Source organism: Fusarium oxysporum, chromosome XI, assembly GCF_013085055.1.
Source record: "Fusarium oxysporum Fo47 chromosome XI, complete sequence".
In the NCBI taxonomy this organism is placed as follows: domain Eukaryota; kingdom Fungi; phylum Ascomycota; class Sordariomycetes; order Hypocreales; family Nectriaceae; genus Fusarium; species Fusarium oxysporum.
This window is the reverse complement of record NC_072850.1, coordinates 698,231-716,613: the sequence shown is the minus strand read 5'-3', so window position 1 is coordinate 716,613 and position 18,383 is coordinate 698,231. Positions and strand designations below refer to the sequence as shown.

The 18,383-nt window shown below is 48.1% G+C and overlaps 7 protein-coding genes across 7 annotated transcripts; 3 read left to right on the top strand and 4 right to left on the bottom strand.

Annotated features, from left to right (window-relative positions):
- Positions 1-1,085: 1,085 nt before the first annotated feature.
- FOBCDRAFT_148320 (Sodium/hydrogen exchanger family-domain-containing protein) lies at positions 1,086-3,067 on the top strand (the record flags this gene model as incomplete). The annotated part of the gene is made up of 6 exons (XM_031192221.2): positions 1,086-1,134; positions 1,221-1,289; positions 1,344-1,450; positions 1,499-1,820; positions 1,869-2,118; positions 2,182-3,067. The coding sequence occupies 6 exons, from the start codon at positions 1,086-1,088 to the stop codon at positions 3,065-3,067; spliced, it is 1,683 nt and encodes a 560-aa protein (XP_031031067.2).
- Positions 3,068-3,749: 682 nt separating this feature from the next.
- On the bottom strand, positions 3,750-5,463 carry FOBCDRAFT_208145 (major facilitator superfamily domain-containing protein; the record flags this gene model as incomplete). Its single annotated transcript, XM_031192220.2, has 5 exons — positions 3,750-4,548; positions 4,599-4,771; positions 4,822-4,987; positions 5,038-5,180; positions 5,236-5,463. 5 exons carry the CDS (start codon positions 5,461-5,463, stop codon positions 3,750-3,752), a joined length of 1,509 nt encoding a protein of 502 aa, XP_031031066.2.
- A 1,508-nt stretch (positions 5,464-6,971) lies between these two features.
- Positions 6,972-8,068, bottom strand: FOBCDRAFT_281095 (uncharacterized protein; the record flags this gene model as incomplete). Its single annotated transcript, XM_059611592.1, has 3 exons — positions 6,972-7,334; positions 7,593-7,717; positions 7,765-8,068. The coding sequence occupies 3 exons, from the start codon at positions 8,066-8,068 to the stop codon at positions 6,972-6,974; spliced, it is 792 nt and encodes a 263-aa protein (XP_059466141.1).
- A 586-nt stretch (positions 8,069-8,654) lies between these two features.
- On the bottom strand, positions 8,655-9,470 carry FOBCDRAFT_147374 (Alpha/Beta hydrolase protein; the record flags this gene model as incomplete). The annotated part of the gene is made up of 1 exon (XM_031192217.2): positions 8,655-9,470. One exon carries the CDS (start codon positions 9,468-9,470, stop codon positions 8,655-8,657), a length of 816 nt encoding a protein of 271 aa, XP_031031063.2.
- Positions 9,471-9,722: 252 nt separating this feature from the next.
- Positions 9,723-11,169, bottom strand: FOBCDRAFT_233327 (uncharacterized protein). The gene is made up of 3 exons (XM_054707466.2): positions 10,333-11,169; positions 10,178-10,288; positions 9,723-10,133 (listed from the first exon to the last, which is right to left on the bottom strand). Exons 1-3 carry the CDS (start codon positions 10,969-10,971, stop codon positions 9,912-9,914), a joined length of 972 nt encoding a protein of 323 aa, XP_054563441.1. The 5' UTR covers positions 10,972-11,169; the 3' UTR covers positions 9,723-9,911.
- Positions 11,170-12,651: 1,482 nt separating this feature from the next.
- FOBCDRAFT_324125 (ankyrin repeat-containing domain protein) lies at positions 12,652-16,587 on the top strand (the record flags this gene model as incomplete). Its single annotated transcript, XM_054707465.2, has 4 exons — positions 12,652-12,904; positions 12,956-13,170; positions 13,220-13,336; positions 13,388-16,587. Exons 1-4 carry the CDS (start codon positions 12,768-12,770, stop codon positions 16,585-16,587), a joined length of 3,669 nt encoding a protein of 1,222 aa, XP_054563440.1. The 5' UTR covers positions 12,652-12,767.
- A 336-nt stretch (positions 16,588-16,923) lies between these two features.
- On the top strand, positions 16,924-18,159 carry FOBCDRAFT_208140 (uncharacterized protein; the record flags this gene model as incomplete). The annotated part of the gene is made up of 4 exons (XM_059609228.1): positions 16,924-17,203; positions 17,258-17,698; positions 17,749-18,078; positions 18,137-18,159. The coding sequence occupies 4 exons, from the start codon at positions 16,924-16,926 to the stop codon at positions 18,157-18,159; spliced, it is 1,074 nt and encodes a 357-aa protein (XP_059466140.1).
- Between the last annotated feature and the right edge of the window lie 224 nt (positions 18,160-18,383).

Sequence of the window (18,383 nt, the reverse complement as noted above, 5' to 3'; positions counted from 1 at the left end):
GTGACTTGGCCATTCAATAATATGGCGACGATTCGCCTTGACCGAATCATTCTTATAGCCAAGGTCTTGGTGCACTTGGCCACCGTTTGGGGCTTACGACTGTGAAGCGGCCTGTGTCTCCCCATCCCTCGTTCTGTTTTCTTTTGCCCTGCCGATCTTATTTATCTGAGCGGTGCCTGTTTCTTTTTTTAATCTTGTTTGTGAGGAATACTGAGGCTGATCAAAAACATCACGCGTTAGAAGGGATCATCTAATCGTCGTAAGCGTTCAGCCTCAAGGTTAGCGCAAATCGTCGTAAACGCGGACGATTCAGCTGGATATCGTCATCGGGATCAGAAATCCCGCAGCTTCCACTCTCGGGGCGGAAAAAGCGCCTGACACAATGGCAGGTGGCGTGTAATGTTTCCCTCGGAGTCGCTTGACAGGCTTTCTCTCACCTTCTTCCGCGGCGGCAGTGGAGCCCTATAGCACCTGTTCTCTGTCTTGGCTTACAACCTCCTTCGATATCCTGTTTTTAGCTTCCGCCCTGGGTAGCTTTGACCTACTTGAATCACCCACGCAGATCTCATGTTTTAGTACTGTCTCTCATCATCTCCCCTTGTCTTCTGCCGTCAGTAAATCTTGGCTTCTGTTTAGAAAAGAATCTGAGGCATTTTCCCTCCCCAGCTTTAAACTTGATATCTCGCTTTTCTCTCCCCCGCGTTCCTCTTTGTACAAAAAGCTTTCTGCGCCCTGCATACTGTGTCCCAAACGCCACTATTGTAGAACCTCTTCCTTCTGATCTTGACCTGACTCTGCGCAACCTTTTCGTTTTTGTTTGCTTCTTATGTTCTGTTGGTGAAGAACATACTCGCTGTTGCAGAGTTTTCGTACTCGAAGGGCTTGTTGACTTTTCTCTGGATAGTGTCTGGTACACATCCTCCTCAAATCCTCTTTGTCATCAAGCCTACAGCACCATCACCAACATCTCATCAATTCATGCTCTCTCAGAGAATTGAACCAACAAACCGGAACACCTGAAGACTATATACTTCTGAATCCCAAACATTTAGTTACGTGATTCTGCATACATCCTTGACGCCAAAATGCCAGTCCTCAACCTCAGTGAGCTCAACATCGTGTTGGGAGTCTTGGGTCAGTACGATTCCTTCCTGGGCATTTCTTGGTGGTGATTTGCCCAGATCTTGGCGAGCCTTGGCGTTCTGACAGAGTTTTTGCAGGTGGCTTCATGGCGTTGTACGGTATCATTTCTGTGAAGATCAAGCAGTCATGGTACCTTGGAGAAGCATGTAAGTTATGCTGATCATTCTGGGTTGATGGTTACTGATGATGTTGGTGTGTAGTGCCTGCTATGGTGTTTGGCATCATTCTTGGACCCGTATCAGCCAAGTTTCTCGATAGTGAGAGATGGGGTTCGGCAGAGCCTGGTCAGACTGAGGACATTGCTCTGGTAAGTGACACTGACACTGCTATAATGCCCTGTGACTGACCTCTATAGGGCCTGATGCGAGTTGTTATTGGTGTCCAGCTCGTCATCGCTGGTTACTCGTTGCCAGCAAAGTACAACGTGACTCGCTGGAAAGAGTTGCTCATGTGTCTGCTGCCAATCATGACCCTCATGTGGCTTTTAACAACGGGCTGCATTCTTGCTACCATTCCCAAGCTTAGTCTTCTTGCTGCACTGGCCCTCGCATCGTGCGTTACATGCACCGACCCTGTTCTTTCACAAGCTGTTGCGAAGGGTCCTTTTGCGGACAAGTATGTTTCGCGACATCTTCGAGAGATCATTTCGTCTGAAGCTGGTGCCAACGATGGATTCGGTATGTTTATTTCGTCGCGATGATTGATTGGGTTACTGACGGCTGTAGGCTTCCCGTTTCTCATGCTTGCCGTTTACTTGATGCGACACGCATATGAACATCCTGAGCAGAGTGGTGCTGAAGCCGCGCACCTTGCTGTACGCGCCAGTGAGGAAGTTGGTCGTCTCGGAGGTGGTATCGGCGAGGCCATGAAGAACTGGGTTGTCGAGACTTGGCTCTACTACGTCGCCATGGGCATCGCCTACGGTGCAGTCGTCGGTTTCACTTCATGCAAGGCCATCAAGTACGCGATGCGTCGGTAAGTCTCAATAAGTCTCAATCACTCCATCAGCAATTAAGCAGACATGCTAACAATTCACAGAGGGTGGGTCGATGAAGAATCCTACCTCCTCTTCCCCGCAGCTCTGGGCCTTTTCATCATCGGCACAACCGGCGCCATCGGCACAAATGATCTCGTCGCCTGCACCGTCGCGGGCAACATGCTCAACTGGGACGGCGAATTCCTCGCCGAGACGCACCGCCGCCACGATGAAGTCAACCACTGCATCGACGTGCTCCTCAACTTTGGCGGTTTCATGTTTATCGGCATTGTTCTTCCCTGGGAGTCATTCCACGACCCCAACGGCACTGGCGTTACGCTGCCCAGACTCATCGGTCTTGGCTTCATGGTCCTTGCGTTCCGACGCATCCCGGCCATTTTGTTACTGTACAAGGCCATGCCTGCTGTTGTCAAGGATTATAAGGAGGCGCTGTTCATGGGTTATTTCGGGCCTATTGGTGTCGGCGCCGTCTTTTACCTTGAGCACATGAAGCACTTGTTTCCCCATCCCGAAGACGCAGACCAAGAAGAGCGTGATCTTCTCGCCGCTCTCGGTCCAGTCATCTACTTCCTCGTCTTCTTCTCCATCGTCGTCCACGGCCTCTCAATTCCTCTTCTCGACTTCGTCTACCGCAAGAGAGGCGTTGAGCCTATCCAAGACGACGCCATCTCCATCCGCCGAAAGTCATTCACCTCAGCGACACCCGTCAACGCGATCGCCGCTGATGAAGATAACTTTATCGCGTTCAACCGCTTCAGCAGGCCTGTCGACGAGAACGGAATTTTGCCTGGTGATATCCCACCTGCTGTTTTGGCGAGGAACGAGTTTGCTGTCTTTTCTGGGGATCATTCGTCCGAGGATGATGAGAGGGAGAGGGAGGAGCAGGAGAAGAGACGGCAGAGACGGACGATTCAATACATGGTTTAGAGTTAGCGTAGCATCATAGATTTGTGCATAGCGTTGCATTTTAGAATTTAGCATGGAGTTGGTGTTTTACCTGTCGTCATCGCGATGCATCGTGATCTGTTGTTTCACCTGAGTCACGTCTCTGCGTAACCGTTTCTTGGTGCGAGTCGTGCCAAGTCTGACGTCACCGAGATGATGAGATGAGACAAGACTCATCCTTTAGGGTGTGGATGCAGGGTATTCAACTTCAAGTCGATGTCGGCTCATGCACTTGATACTCTCATCGCCTACCAATTCTTTTCTTATAAGAATGTAAGAGTATCGCTTACCTACTGGGAATCTTTATACTAAGATTTTTTAAAATAGAGAAATGCCTGTTGTCGGACTCTGGCGAAACAGCCAGCTGAGAATTTGAACTGCAGATAATTGACGCCAAGCTGTCCTAACTCACTCACTTTTAAACAAGAGGATAGAATGATGCGATTGGCCATCACAATTAGAGAGCCCAAGGAGTACTTTCATCAAGAATAACTCAGTACTTGGCGACATATACGCTAGACAGATTTTATCCACGGCTTCATTGCCTCGAGTTTGCGAAAGACCATTATCGGACAAATCCCGACATTATTTGTGGATGATGCATAAGCATCGGCTTTCATCCGTTCGGTTGCACAACATGCATAATGTACACAACGCCAACTCTTCAATAAACATAAAAGTTCGTAACCTCCGGATGATCCCTCCTCGTCTTCTTGTTCAAATGCTTCAGATGGAATCTCAACCCCCACGCAATAACAACAACCCCAAGCGAAAATGCAATACTCGAAACCCAAGCAGTCGTGTACCGCGGCTCATCCGACGAAGGCCACAAATAGGCCGTATAAACATGAGCCAAATTCCCAAACGTGTTGCAAATCGCAAGAGACACGGCTTTCTTCTCGCTCGTCTGTCCGACCGTTGCGCTGATCCACGCAAGGATGATGTTGTTAATGCCGAAGCTGAAACCGACGAAGAGGTAGATGCTGAACATCCGAGCAGCTATGTTCAGTGTTGAGACGGCAATGATGAAACCGACCATGACAATGCATTTGCAGATGGTGATGTGTAGCGTGCGCTCATTCCAGCGTCCTGACGTCCACGCCATGGCGATTCCAATGCCAGCGGCGAGGAGATATGGCGGGCATGTCAGGACTAGAGCGATGGTATTGCTATCGGTGAGAGTTCTCATGACGGTAGGAAGGAAGTTCTGGAAGCCGACTGATGACAGATGAAGGTTGTACATGAGACAAAGTGCCCATGTTCGCCAATCCGAGGCAGATTCTTTGAGACCGATCCATACACTTGTCTTTTCGCGTACGTCTGTTGTGTCGGTGTAGATGCGATTGTATGCAAGCTGTCGCTGTTCTTCTGAGAGCCAGCGGGTGGTGAGAGGATGGTCTGGGAGGAAGATGAATGCTAGAATGGCAGTAAGGATTGATAGGGCGCCTTGGATGATGAAAAGCCTATTGCATCGTGGTGAGTGGAGCGAAAGGATTCTGGGCGTGCGACGTACCATTGCCAACCAGCCAGACCGTGTTTCTGATCAAGGCCAGCAAAGACTCCAGCAGCGATGAGTCCTGCAAAAGAACTGGCTATCATGTTGCCCGTATAGAAGATGGCCAGTCTGACAGCCAGTTCTTTGCGGGTATAGAACATGCTAAGAATGAACAAAGCTCCTGGATAGAACTGTAACAAGTCAGCCAACATACTCAACTTGCATATATGCCAATACTAACTGGTGCTTCAGTTACTCCGAGGATGAAACGAAGCGCAACCATGCTGCCGTAGCTATTCGCCAAGAATGTCACCAGACTGACGACAGACCATGCGAGACAGAAGCCAGCCATGTACCATGATGGCCTGACTCTGTTGATCAACATGTTGCTCGGGACCTGGCCGGCACTGACGTCGTTAGTTCATGGTCCTCTGGAGGCGATACCGATCGAACCTACATGTATCCGACAAACAAAATCGAAACGCAAGTATTGTACTGCGTTCCAACAAGACCAAGATCCTCCTCAAGGCTATTAAGCCTCGCATTGACGAGCGCGTTGCGATCGAGGTAATTGAACAGGTACATGAACCATAGCATAGGCTTCATCACCAGTCAGAAACAAGAAAATATTCCAATGGCATAGTGGACTTCTTACCAGAATGTACTTATCCAATTTCTTAACAAGTGCAATTTCTCTCGGGTCCGTTTTCGCATGGGCTCCAAACTCATCTACCTTATCCATCTTGGGAAACTTGGAAAATATGGCGTCATCGTTTGGTCTGGACTCAACGTTGTCAAGAGCCCGTTCAATATGCTCGTTGCGCGCTGTATCATCGGGTTTATGGTCATGACTCGCAGGACCCTGGGGAATTGATGTTGCCATTTTCGTCAAAACTTCCAATTAACAATTATGAAGGGTTACCATAATACTTGAAGTCTAGACAGGAGCAGACGCCAGATTTTATGCAAACCGGCTCCCACGCCAAGCCTCCCCCACGGGGTACGAAGATGCGGGGGATCAGCATAGTTTAAAAACAAGGTTGGCAAATGACGATAGCAACGCTTAATACGGCGATTGTGATTGGTGCTTCTGGGATTAGAGTGGTAGTAGCTCGTACGGAAAAGAAGATAGAGTAGCAGATCTGCCGGTGGAATTACCAAAAACCGGCATGACGCCGTGGCGGAAAAGCACCATCGTTTTGGAAGACATTTGGCGAGCGAATCACGGCTGTCACTTTGGGTTTGAGGGGAGAGGTTCATCTGCAGTGGATGACGTGGACGGGGATTGAGATCGGTGTTCTGCCCGTATTTCTGGGCATGCCCTTTCGTTGCCTCTTTGGGGTTCTTGACCGCCGTTCACAAATGTAGTAGGAAGCGATGAGTGAGAGTCTTGGCCCGAGTACTAATAAGCCGAGATGGTCCAAGACTGACTCAATACTCTTTTGCATCTGAGGCTTGAACATTGCCAAGATGCTAACCACCATCTATTGAAGTTGCTGCCTTGCCTTCCCGATGCCTCTCTGTGGGTCTCGACCAAGGCTAAAGCGCCCGACACATATGAATGCTTCGTCACCCGCAATCTAAACAAGTATAATATCCTGCATCGGAAAATCCTTCCAGAATTTCCTACCACCATTCTCTCTATCCTCCGTATACCAAAGCCCCAACTTCTCATACGCACCCTCTTCTGGAGACGGCTGAACGACAATCCCAAGCAGCATCTCCTGATCATCCGGAAGATCACGACTTTTCATCATTGGAGCATCACCAGGGAAGATACTAGCCGTGAGGAGCAGCGAAACATCCCCCATAGGCCCCCTCGGATATCCATTGTCGTTAATAGCGCAGTAGCTATCTCAGTCAAACAGGATCTTGGCCATGAATCTCTTTTTCTTAGAGCGCAGCATGTAGTTGAACGCCGGAACGTTCATGTACTCCCAATACTTGTACGAGTGTTTGAGCCTGATCTGTCTGTTCTTTTGAGTAGGTGGTTTGAACGTCTTAGCTGTCAAAAGTAGCCTCCCTTTTGAAACCCGTCCATAAGGATTATGTTTCTCTGAACTAACCTCCGTTCCACGGATTACAAGCTCTGAAGTGGGATGTTCATCCCCGCTTAGGATCCAGTAACCTGAAATGGGCGACGAGCCCAGCTCCAAGACTGTGCCGTATACTTCTTCGAAACTAGATCTTGAAACTTATCAAACTCCATCCAGACCAGACAAGTCCAGAGCAGACCCATATGGATATTCGACTCCTAAAATCCAGCTAGGTACTTATGATCCGGAAATCTCTCGGCAAACGAGTGCGCAAGTGCAGAGATAGCAGGGAACTCATCATGCTGAACCGTGAGGTTTCGAGTGGAGTATCCAGCGATCATACTATACCACGTACTCAACACGCTGCATTTTGAAGGTCCGTATCTCCAGGACTGCCGTCGGCTCTGCCATACTTGCAGTCTTCGGGTGTGCATCTTCGAACTGTCTCTGAAGGAGGGAGAAGCATTCGAAGAGTGAGATGTCCCGAAATAGCGCTGTTAAGCTTGGATTCATAGTTGATCTTGAGGTTAGGTGGAGTGTAGTCCTTCTTCAGGAAGCCGCTGGAGCAAGAATCGCCTTGAACGATGCAGAGAGTGAGATAGCTGTTCTCGTAGATCTTAGACATCTGGAATGACTCCTGTGACCAATCCCCTGCGTCTCCTTGGATGATGCATAGCGCATCGACCCAGAGGTATCTGATACCCAGCGCTCGACACACCTAAATTGAATCAGCCACAGTCTGGGGGACTGTCTCTATTGGGATGGAAGATAGACGTGTCCCCAGAGTTTCCTTCGTGGTCGTGAGTTGCGTCGTCGCTGGGTTGGAACCCTAGCAGTAGCTCAACGCTGCATATCGTTTCTGATACGAGCCAAGCTGAGGGATGGTAAGATTGTTTTTGGTGATGATGAGACGAAGACCAGAATTGCAGGATGCTTCCAATTCCAGCAGTCGAGTAGGCAGGTAGGGCGCTTTTACTAGTTTGTAAGGCTGCTCCTTTTCGGACAGTACGACGAGCTCCTTCACTCTGGACAAGGAGGCCTTGGAGAGTTGATCATTCATGATTGGGCGGCGGCCCATGTCGAACCATGAAGAGCAATGATCTAGAAGATGTGAGTATCAATCTGGCGCGGCGTGAGAAATCACTGACCTGCTCTATCGGCATAGATGGTGTCGTGAATAGAATAATCTCTCGTCTGTTTCTCTGGCGCATCTGCATCAGCATTCTGCATCGCAAAGCTCAAAGCCATTCTTGCACGCTGAATCCTAGCCCCAATTTGAGCTTCTCTATCCTCTTTTGTCTGCTTGACCTTGCCAAAGTCGACAAAGGGAGTTCCATCATCACTGGTCTTAGACTCTCCACCGAAGGATGAATCATCGAACTCGAGGACTTTGCAAAACTTGCATGGCTGATTTAGAGTAACTGGATTATCGTTCGGCTGTTTTGGAGCCATCATGACTAACAGAAAAAATCTAGTCGAATGTACTATGGAGACACAAACTCTTGTTGCTCCGAAAATGCTGAACTATGTGCTGCTCATCCTCCTGCCAAGAAACGGGCAGCCCATAGCGGCTCCGTCGTAACTACTGTCAGTTCGTATCAAAGTACAGAAACTAGCCCTGATCAGCAGGCAAAAGTTTAACAACAAGCTGAAAATGGAGTCTCCGTCGACCACGTCAGACTCACAGACGTAAAATGGGTCTGTGCGATAGCCATTTCTTTTTTCCACCCAAGGTTGGCAAATTTAATCCAATAAAGGGTCCACCGGCGATCAGACCCGTAGACAGGTAGCTGAATAAAAGTGGCCTGCAGGACATTGTGCTATTCTTGATACGTGGAAGTGTCTGCAGGAAGATTCCGCGGTGAGATATTTATCGCCGACTAAGCACTACTAAATGAGCCTCGCATATACCTTAGTAGGTTATTGGTCGCGAATATGGTTATGTATCATATCATGAGCTTTGAGTAGTGGAGTATAACGACGATCTGAGCTAGAAATCTACAAACCATTGATTCGTCAGGCCGTCAGAAGCATGTAGCTACTTTCTTTTCTCCAAAATATCGAGCATCTCTAAAAGTGACGGGACAAACTCTTCTGTCTCACACTGAAACCCTCCGTGATGTCCAGGCACCGTCATCCTAGGACACTCCAAGATCTTGGCCTGTTCCTCAGCCGCTCTCGCGTAGAAAGCATCTTTACAACGTACACCTCTCATCACACCAACGCTGACCCCGTGCTCCTTAATTCGAAACATGTTAGGGCAGTATCCAATCAACGGCGCCCATTCGTATTCCCAAAAGTTCTTAGGGTTGCTTGCCTCAGGCGATGCAGGCTTTGGAATGCCCTCAGCATCGTAGCCAATGAGGCATTTCGCAAACTCTTCGGCGGCTGCTTCTTGGCCTTCCGTTTCGAAGGTGTGTAGAAGACCGTACATCCACTCTGTTATCTGCGTTGCGTCGGGTAGAAGCATTGCAAGACCAGCTTCATGGCAGATCAAATGAACGACCATTTCGGGAAAGTCATGGGCGAATTGGTATGCGAAAGTACCACCGGAGCTACTTCCAAAGAGAATAGCCTTTTTGAAGCCAATAGCTTTGATTACGGCTCGGATATCTCGGGCTTGTTGGGGAGGACTTAAGCGTTTGTTAACGGGTACTTGACTTGCTGACATTTGGCGGCGATCAAAGGTTGCGCAGGTGAAACGGCCAGATAGAGCGGCTATTATGTTGTTGAACTGTCGTCCGTGGCCATTTCCACCAGGGATGAAGATGATAAGAGGCCCAGAGCCTTGATACCAGTAGTGAAGGTCGCAGCCTTCGTTGTGGATAATGCTTCTGGTTGGATTGAACTCCATGATTGTGTTGTTCTATTAAGGTGTAGTTGATGGCTGAGGAATGCCCATTCTAATTACATTTTCGTGACCATTGCGAGACGTTTCTGGCCTCTTTATAAACTGAGATACAACTTACATTCGGATCATTCTGGTACCCGAGGAGACATTGAAGGAATTAGCCTAAAGGTGAAAAGCGGCGTGAGTCAGACGGTCATCATGCGATTTACCAGCAACTGAATCCTTTGATAAGATGTTCACTCAATTGGAAAGGCACTCCAATTGTTTTTTTATTAGTCTGAAATGCTCGCATCTGACATTACGATTTGAGAATGACTGTAGCTAGATGTATAGAATTGGTTATTATTTACACCGTATGACATGTATAGCCTCTGCAACCTTCAGTGATCTATCAAGGTTAACCTTAGACTCAAGCTAATGGTAGATCATTCCGCTCTGCTTTGCTCAGATCTCAATGCAGGCCTCGCCTGTGCGCAAAGCATTGCCCATGATCCTCACAGTCTTTGTATCCCGAAGCCACTCAACAGTCAATTCACCACCTTCCTTCGACTGCTGCAAAGATCGTAGCGTATCTCCAGTAAAGTCTGGATGGTGCTTCTTAAGTCGGGCAGTAGTCTCAGCGTTTGACAAGACATGGGGGATGATGGCTCGATGAGCAGAACCGGTCTATTAATGTCAGTAGAGGTCAACCAACTGACAGGTATACCTACTGCAGCATCTTCATGGTTGTTTCCTGCGATGCAATTGATCACCCGAGTATGGATATGTTCCGAAAGGCTTGTCGAAACTTGAAACATATAGATAAATCCGTTCAGAGAAGCCTACTAGGTTAGTTGTGGACTTTGAATGATAGGAATAAACTAACCAGTTTAGAGGCATCAAACTCCAGAGCCTTCAAGTTAAGCTCGGGGCTAAACTCAAGCAAGAAGTATTGATCTTGCTCAAATACACCGACTGGCTCTCCATTACCCTCCCACTTCGAACCAGATGCAGCTTCAAAGAGACCCTTCAATTCTCGCCATCGCTTACTATCTTTTGCCACGGAAGGAAGGTCAACCAGTTCCGGAAACTCAATACCAACTAGCTTCGCATCTTCAAACGGACTCTGATTGAGCGAGGCCGAGGCAACACCATGAAGTCTGGTGAGGTACCTCAGTGTCTGCGGCGCGTTAGGGAGAGTACTAAACAGGTGCTGCGATAAAGCAAGAGTCGCATGGCCACAAAGCGGCGCTTCGTTGACGGGATTGAACCACCGAACGGCGTAGTGAGCTTTCGCCGGGTCATTCTCCGGATCGAGAGGCAGTGCGAATGCCGTCATTGGAAGATTGATGCTTCTCGCTGTCTCTTGAAGCTTTGAGGCCGGAGGGAATAGATCATATGGGAAATCTCCATCAGCAATCTCCGTGCTGGAATCGGGCTTCGGCAGGACGATAATAGCTGCGGGATTGCCCTGGGCCCTTGCCGATGCAAAGGCCTGGTATGTAGTTTTCGTGAGAGAAGTCATTTTAGTTGGTGTGTGATAATCTTCGATCGTCGGCTATCAGAAGATTGAGTAGTGGACTGACGAGAACTTTTTATTACTGTCAAGATAATCAATGTAAGGGCGTAAGTGACTCATGTCGACCCCGCAAATTGACTTTAGGAGATAGTGTCATACCTTGTTAGTGGGCACTGGGGTCATGCCATGATTCTGCCACAAAACGTAACTATTCGCTAGGTACTTGAGGCAAATTCTACATCAAGCAGCTGGTTTTTTTTTCTTTCTTTGTCTCGAATTGAATATCCCCTGCAGTTCAGGCCAGCTTGATAATCACCGCTTGATAAGCAATGGATCCGTTTCGGCATAAGCATGTCGATCCCGGTAATAACCGATTCAAGTTTTGCAGCAAGTTTCCGCGATACTAATGGAGATAATGATAAACGTACATATGATTACCACCTAATTGCACTACAGTAAGCTTAACAATGTGGTTCTAGGGACCTTAGATTGACTAAGAAGAGATAACTCAAGTAAGACTGATTTATCTAGGTGGCTTGCTGGAGATAAAGTGATATCGTGCTAACATAACCATGGTCATGTCCGTAGACTTCCTGACAGCATGCTTTATTGTGTGCGCTGATACCTCTATAGCAGTGTTTATCTAGAAATGGTGTCTAATAAGTGTCATCTTATTGACTCCATGCTTCAGACTATCATCCAATTCCTAGGTACATAACGCCAATCTATCAACAGCTCAGTGTCATGCCGGGGTTTGGTGCTCGAAAAAATGTTTCCCTCTGAGTTATTGGTAGACCTTCTTCAACTCGCAATTTCAATGCGATGCCTCGTTCAGATACAGAGCAAAGAAGTTCCGAACGGCGTCTTAAGAGATGCTTCTGGTGAGAAGGGCGATCTGGGGCGAACATCAAGGTTCGTATCAGCCCTTTGGAACACGAACATCTTGCAAGTACTCACATGTAACTAGAGACCGCCGTAGATACCATGTATGTAGAGCGTAAAGCGCGGGGGGAAGCGAAACCACCAAGCTGACGATTGCGACGATAACTTCGGTTTTCATCTTGTGAAAGGTCTTTGAGGCAGTGTAAAATTCAAGCTGTCCAACCTGATGGAGGAGTATTGGCTTATTGTATGAATCGATGTAAATTAGGCCATGGGGATCCCCGTTTGCTTATATGCTTAAAAAGGACGATCTCGGAGATGAATGTGCAGCCATCATCGTAAATCCGCATTGGACCCGCCCAAATTCCAAGATGCGCAGTAGCAAGATATAAAATGGCACAAACGAAGTGCACAGAGAGTTTCAGATTCTGGAGTTAGCCTGTTATATCAAGTCAAGAGAATCGCAGTGGGGTTAAGATTCTGGGCAAATCCAATTGAATTACTGTGAGGTGACGCACCGTCCGGTCAGAAACCACGACTGCAAGATTCTGGCCATGACCAATGAAATCAGGTCAGGTCATACTACTGTATGCAGAGTGCGCCCAGCTGATGAGATTATGGACGGAGCCAATGAAAGAATATCTGGTCAGGCACTAAATTTGGAATGAGGCTTACTAACTGGGAAAGCCACTCAGATTCTGGATTAGACGAATCAGAACTGTGAACGTAGAGCCTTGTTGGGCATCTACATAAAGAAAGCAATACCCTCGGACAGCTCTCTCTCTTTCTTATTTTCTCATCAAATCGACCGAGAACCATTTCTTCGCTACGTTTCCTCTCTTGTTACATTGTCGTTAGTCTCATACAATCTTTCTGCAATATTCCGGCCACTGCAGTTATATTGCATCTCGAACATTCCCATGAGTGCGACAACATCACAGCCAAATGAGAGGGATTGGCTGGAGCAGAAGAACTTCATCAGGTATGAGTATCTGATCAATAACACATCGCTCAAGGACTTGGTAGTTTTGTTAAGGGCCCAAGGACTCTATACCACGTTTGTATATCCCACTCGGGCTATATGCGATGATCACTGACTTGGTTATAGAAAGGGTCAACTTGAGTACAAGCTTAGGACCTGGAGCTTCTCCAAGAACCTTGACAAACAGACGTGGCAGTATGTCGAGCGGAAGATTCGGCAGCGCAAACTGAGGGGAAAAGAAAGTGATGTCATACACTGTGGCAGGAGACTGCAAAAGCTCAAGATCACGAAAGAGACGAATCGCCACCGAGAAACGAACATCATGGTCCGTTTCAAAGCACGTTAGTATAATGCATACTCAATTGTCAACTCTAACACGGAGGATAACAGCTCCACCATCTCCGAAGAATCCACAGCTTAGCATTTGTACTCCACCGACTTTTCAGATGAGTTTCGAGTGGCCGTCGTCCCTCCCGTGGCTCCGTCTACGAGAAACCTCTTGGAATAGTAAGTCAACCCAAGGAAAGGGTAGCCATTCTCTCTTACATGTATTGATAGCCACAATCAACGCTTCCAGCTCGAACGTATTGACAGTCCATCAAAGGGATCAAGCCAGTATTGCGCTATCACTGATGATGCGAGTCTTGGTCCCTCAAGGCAGGCAGAACCTATCGATCTCGTTATCAAAGCTGATAACAGGCGTCAGCAATGTTATGCCAGAATGGTATCCGGGAGAACACACAAAGACTGCTCAAAATCTATTCGCTTGTCCAACTGCTGAATCTCTCTCCGAATACTTCAAGGTTATGGTTTATATGTTATCAAATTCAATGGTAACCGAGGACGATAGTCAGTTGGACTTTTATACCAGCCTTATGAGGATTGGTATTATAGACCTCCGAGCCGATTTGAAGAAACTTCGAAACGAGAACTTGACTTTCCGAGCGTTTTTAGAGAGGCTGTTCCAGTTTGAGATTCAAAAGGCGACTTCGCGATTCAAACACAACACAGAGCGATCAATGTCATTAGATCTTATCACATGGCTCTTAGAGCTAGGTCAGGATCCTAATTGCTATTGTGAGGTGGTCTTATATAACTATCCAGTCTTGGCCACTCCTATGCAGCAAGCAACCAAGGCCGGTAACCTAGAGCTTGTTGAGCTACTTCTACGCTACCACGCTTGCGCTGATATTCCTCAAAGTAGGACTCATAAAGAAGCATTTGTCAACCTGGCTTTAGAAAGTGGATGTTCGGATGCGATAAAATTGCGAGTACTGAACTTATTGTTTGATCATAAGTTCCTCAACATGGATGAAATGCTTCGAGCATCAATCGAATTGCGCGATGAAGCATTGATGTGCAAGATGCTACAATGTGGCGTGAATGTCACCAGTTACGAGACTTCGTGGCTACACCCAAAACGTCGACTAGAGCTGTATGTCCTTTCGAGAAGGTCGCGTTTTGCAAACCCGTCAGCTCTTATGATGGCAGTCCAGGTTGGGGGTAGGATGGCGGATTTGATGCTAGACTACCTTCTGCTTAAAGGCCAGCCTGCACCTCCGATCCTGGCAGATGCCTGCATAGCCGCCGCTTATGGTGGGCATTATGCCATCGTGCTGCGACTTGACGAAATGAATAGTTCCGGAAACTTTTGTAATGCAGATGGCATTACACCTCTACAGGCAGCAGTAGTTGGTGGTAATGCAACTGTGTGCAGATATCTTCTCGAACGATACAGAGGTGCATCATCTTCGTTGGTGCTTGTCGCGGCTGTCTTTGTCAACATTGATGTACTACAATTACTGATCGACTACGGAGCCAACCCTAACGCCCGACTTTACACGGACGATATTGGATTGTACGATGACTTCAGCATCCCCGGTACTCGTTTTAGTGGATGTCCATTGACCATCCTCACTATGCTACTACATCAGGTAAATGATCATAATCATATTGAAAAAAGCATCCTCAAGATGATTCAAAACGGAGCTGTTCTTTCTTACGGGCACGTGGCCAGGCTTTCACAGCATTGCCTTCACGCATGTTTGAAAGAAGCACTTAGTGCTGGCGGTGATCCAAACGATGACGATGGATACGGACGCACCGCTCTTCAATGTGCCATGGCTCGCCACTTCTCTGTTGGTGTTGAAGTCCAAACTGATAGTTCTGTGCTTTTCGATGAAGAGTTCCAAACCGATGGTTGTCTGTCTTTCGACAATCAAGACAAAAGAGTGGTACGACGGCTCACAGTTAAGCATTTGATACAAGCAGGAGCCAAGATGACTGGTGGGGAGGTTGTTAGAGCTATTATTCTGCGGGATAACCCCTTACTACTGTTTCTTTTACAACACGGTGGAACTTTGACCGATATTGACGATACGGGACGAGGTTGCCTAGAGGCCGAAATAGAGGCACGCAACGACCCATCGCTCCAAGAAGCTCTGGAAATGCAAGAATTCGCGATTGATGCAGGGCCATTCTGTGCGGCAATACAACGACAGGATTGGGCTCTTGTTGAAAGGCTTTTTGAACGGGCTCACCAACCGATAAGCTGTCACCTCCTGGAGGGAACCGCCGTGGGATTGGCTGCTAACGCTGGCCAGCTCACAATCATGGAAAAGCTTCTCACCCGATTTTCCCGCCACTCAGTCCTAACTTCGGCCATCCTCCCCGTCAGTTTCGGAACAGATAATATAGAAGTAAACGGCAAGTACTGGGACCGAGCAGGTTTCTGGCGCACGCCCGCTGATGAAGAAGGTGAACATATTCGTACCGAAGGGAGTCTTCTTACACTGGCCGCTCTAGGACAAGATACTTCCGGTTTCAGGGAACTCCTTCGGCGCGGTTGCTATATGGATACCATAGCCTGGAGCATTGTTGCTCAAAGTGAGAGATCATCCGACTATTTGCATTTGCTGAGAGAGTTTGGTACCGGACTCGGCACTTCTACAAAGCAAGACATACAGTTCAAGACAGCATTGTGCGAAGCAATTGACATGGGCAATTATGATGTGACGCGATACGTGGTGGAAGTGGGGGCAGATGTCAATGAATTCGACATAGATGCACCCATTTGGACCACAGCCAAAAAGCTATCGCCCCTCCAGCTCGCTGCAAAGAAAAACGATATAGAAATAGCACTATACCTTCTAGAAAAGGAGGCAAAGGTCAATGCCCCTCCAGCCTTCTACCAAGGCGCAACTGCTCTCCAATTCGCCTCAATAGGTGGGTACCTTGGATTCGCGAGACATCTACTTCAACTCGGTGCCAGGATCAATGTACGAGGAGCACCTGTGCTTGGCAGATCAGCTTTAGAAGGAGCCGCAGAGAATGGCAGGCTTGACATGCTGGCACTACTGGTCCATCACGGCGCTGTTACAACGGGCCGCGGTCGTCAACAATTGATCAATTCTGTTGCATACGCCCAGGGGAGAGCACACAATACCGCAGCTGAGTGGCTGCAGGAAACCTGTGGCTGGTCTGACGCGGACCAGGGTCTTTTGGAGCTCGTTAATGTAAATGATGAGTATCCTCTCGGGGAATGCCTCAGGTGGTATTGTTGCGACGAGTACCACGACAGCGATACCGAGTGCGTCTATCACTATACCGAGGAGCAAAGATCGAATCATTATAAATCCTGCCAGAAGTGTTTGGAATTCGACGCTGAATCAGGAAAGGGACACGACATAGATGATGGAAACGAAGGCAGCGTCTCAAATGAAGATGGGGATACGGACTCGGAGGGCGATGAAAATTGATTGTGAGCCTCCAGAAAGCCTGGCGTTCGGGGATACTGCAATTGGTCCTTTTAGTAGAAGATATCGCTTATCATAAATGGTTTGCCATGTCTGTTGCTCGTCCCCAAGATAGTGGCTGTAAAGTTATGGCGTAAAGAGGCTTGGAGTCTCAACGCAATCGATAGGATATTAGGCATAAAACCTCATCTCCTCTCCTCTATGGTGACATTGGCTGAAACCTTGTTGGCAAAGTTGCCGAAATCTGCCATGGAGCTATATATCAGTAAGTGGCTCGATTCTTGCCCCTCACGCTGAGATCCGCATGCCATTATCGACCTTGCTACGATTCTCGACAGTATGGTAGCCCTGGGGTTGTTCATGGGCCTTCTCGCCCTAAGCGCAGAGAGCGTCGCCCAGGGCCCTTGCGAAACGTCTCTTGGATCAAGTAGTGTCGATGTCCTTCGTACCAGCACGAGCACTAGGGTGGAAACGCTCACTTTAATCGACAAGATTATCAGCCAACGTACCAGCATTGTCGGTCGCAATACCACGACAACTACCATCAGAACAACTTTCACGAAGCTGGCTACAGTCAAGGCAAGCCCTGAGGCCACGATAGCTACCATGACGGTTACCAGTACATAGCATAATTCATACCTTTCTGTTTATTCCTGCTGACTGTGTATCATAGTCCCAACTTTGGTTAACCAAACGGAAACCACGACGAAGACGAAGACGAACAGGAATACCATCACAACCACCAGCCATTTCGATGTGACGATCTCAAGAAAGCCAGGCTTTACGGCGATTGGTGATTGGAAGGAAATGGAACCCCCTGACGGAAAGGCGAAAACTTCAAAGATCGGCAAAGACGCTCGCTTGTTTTCACAACGTCTGGGAGTGTACTGTACTGAAGATATGCCGATAAAGAAGACTGTGACCTCCACCAGCTTCAGAGTGCAGACTCAAAACGCCACCAAGCAGTCTACCAAGACACACATATTGACTTGCAGGACAACCATTGTGAAGACCCAGTATCCTTCGGGCCTTGACACCACCGTGACCACCACAGTTCGTCCTATCGAGACGGTATTTGTCAGCGCGACGAGAACTAGAATCATTAACGAGACGGGTAAGCATCATGCCATATTTGACTTGCTACATGAGCTAACGTGCTCATAGTCACCCTCGAGAAACAAATACCCCGAAACACCCACTACCACGTCTGCTCCAAGCCCGGCAAAAACATCCTCGGCTGGGCGCCCGACAGGCGCATGATCAAGGAATGGACCCACCAAGACCACGAGGTAAACCCAACTGAAGTAAAAGTCGGCGATTATATTTCCTGTTGCAACGAATGCATGAAGCGGCCATACTGCCAAATCAGCTTCTTCGGCAAGCCACCCGACGCAACCAGAGATGTACCGGAGTCCTGCTACATGTACATCACGCAAAACAGGAACCAGTGCCTCGACGGGGCCCAGCCGGTGTATGCAAAATACATCGGTGATGGTAAGCAGGCGCAGCTGATGGGCTTCAATAGCTGGGAAGCGCCTTATTATACTTTCAGCAATGGGCCGTGCGGGCAGTTGAAGTATGGAGGGCAGCTTCCGTTGGTTTGGTGGAGGTAATGAAAGGTGATCTCAAAGACGCTATGCGTGTTCACCGAGATTCGGGTAGTGCGAAAATCATAGACGATTTCTGGATCCCGTTCCAACGACGGGGTTTACTTCGTTGAACTGAGCAAGGTTGGCTGGGCACCAAAAATCAAAGGTTCTAACTTTAAGTCCTTGAGTGTTGAATATGTGTACAAGAAT

Excerpts from the sequence above, each read along its gene's own strand:
- FOBCDRAFT_233327 (XM_054707466.2), bottom strand. The coding sequence starts at position 10,971 with ATGACTTCTCTCACGAAAACTACATACCAGGCCTTTGCATCGGCAAGG. Across the intron at positions 10,289-10,332 it reads AGTTTGATGCCTCTAAACTG|GCTTCTCTGAACGGATTTAT; the intron begins GTTAGTTTATTC and ends CTAACCTAGTAG. Across the intron at positions 10,134-10,177 it reads ACAACCATGAAGATGCTGCA|ACCGGTTCTGCTCATCGAGC; the intron begins GTAGGTATACCT and ends TGACATTAATAG.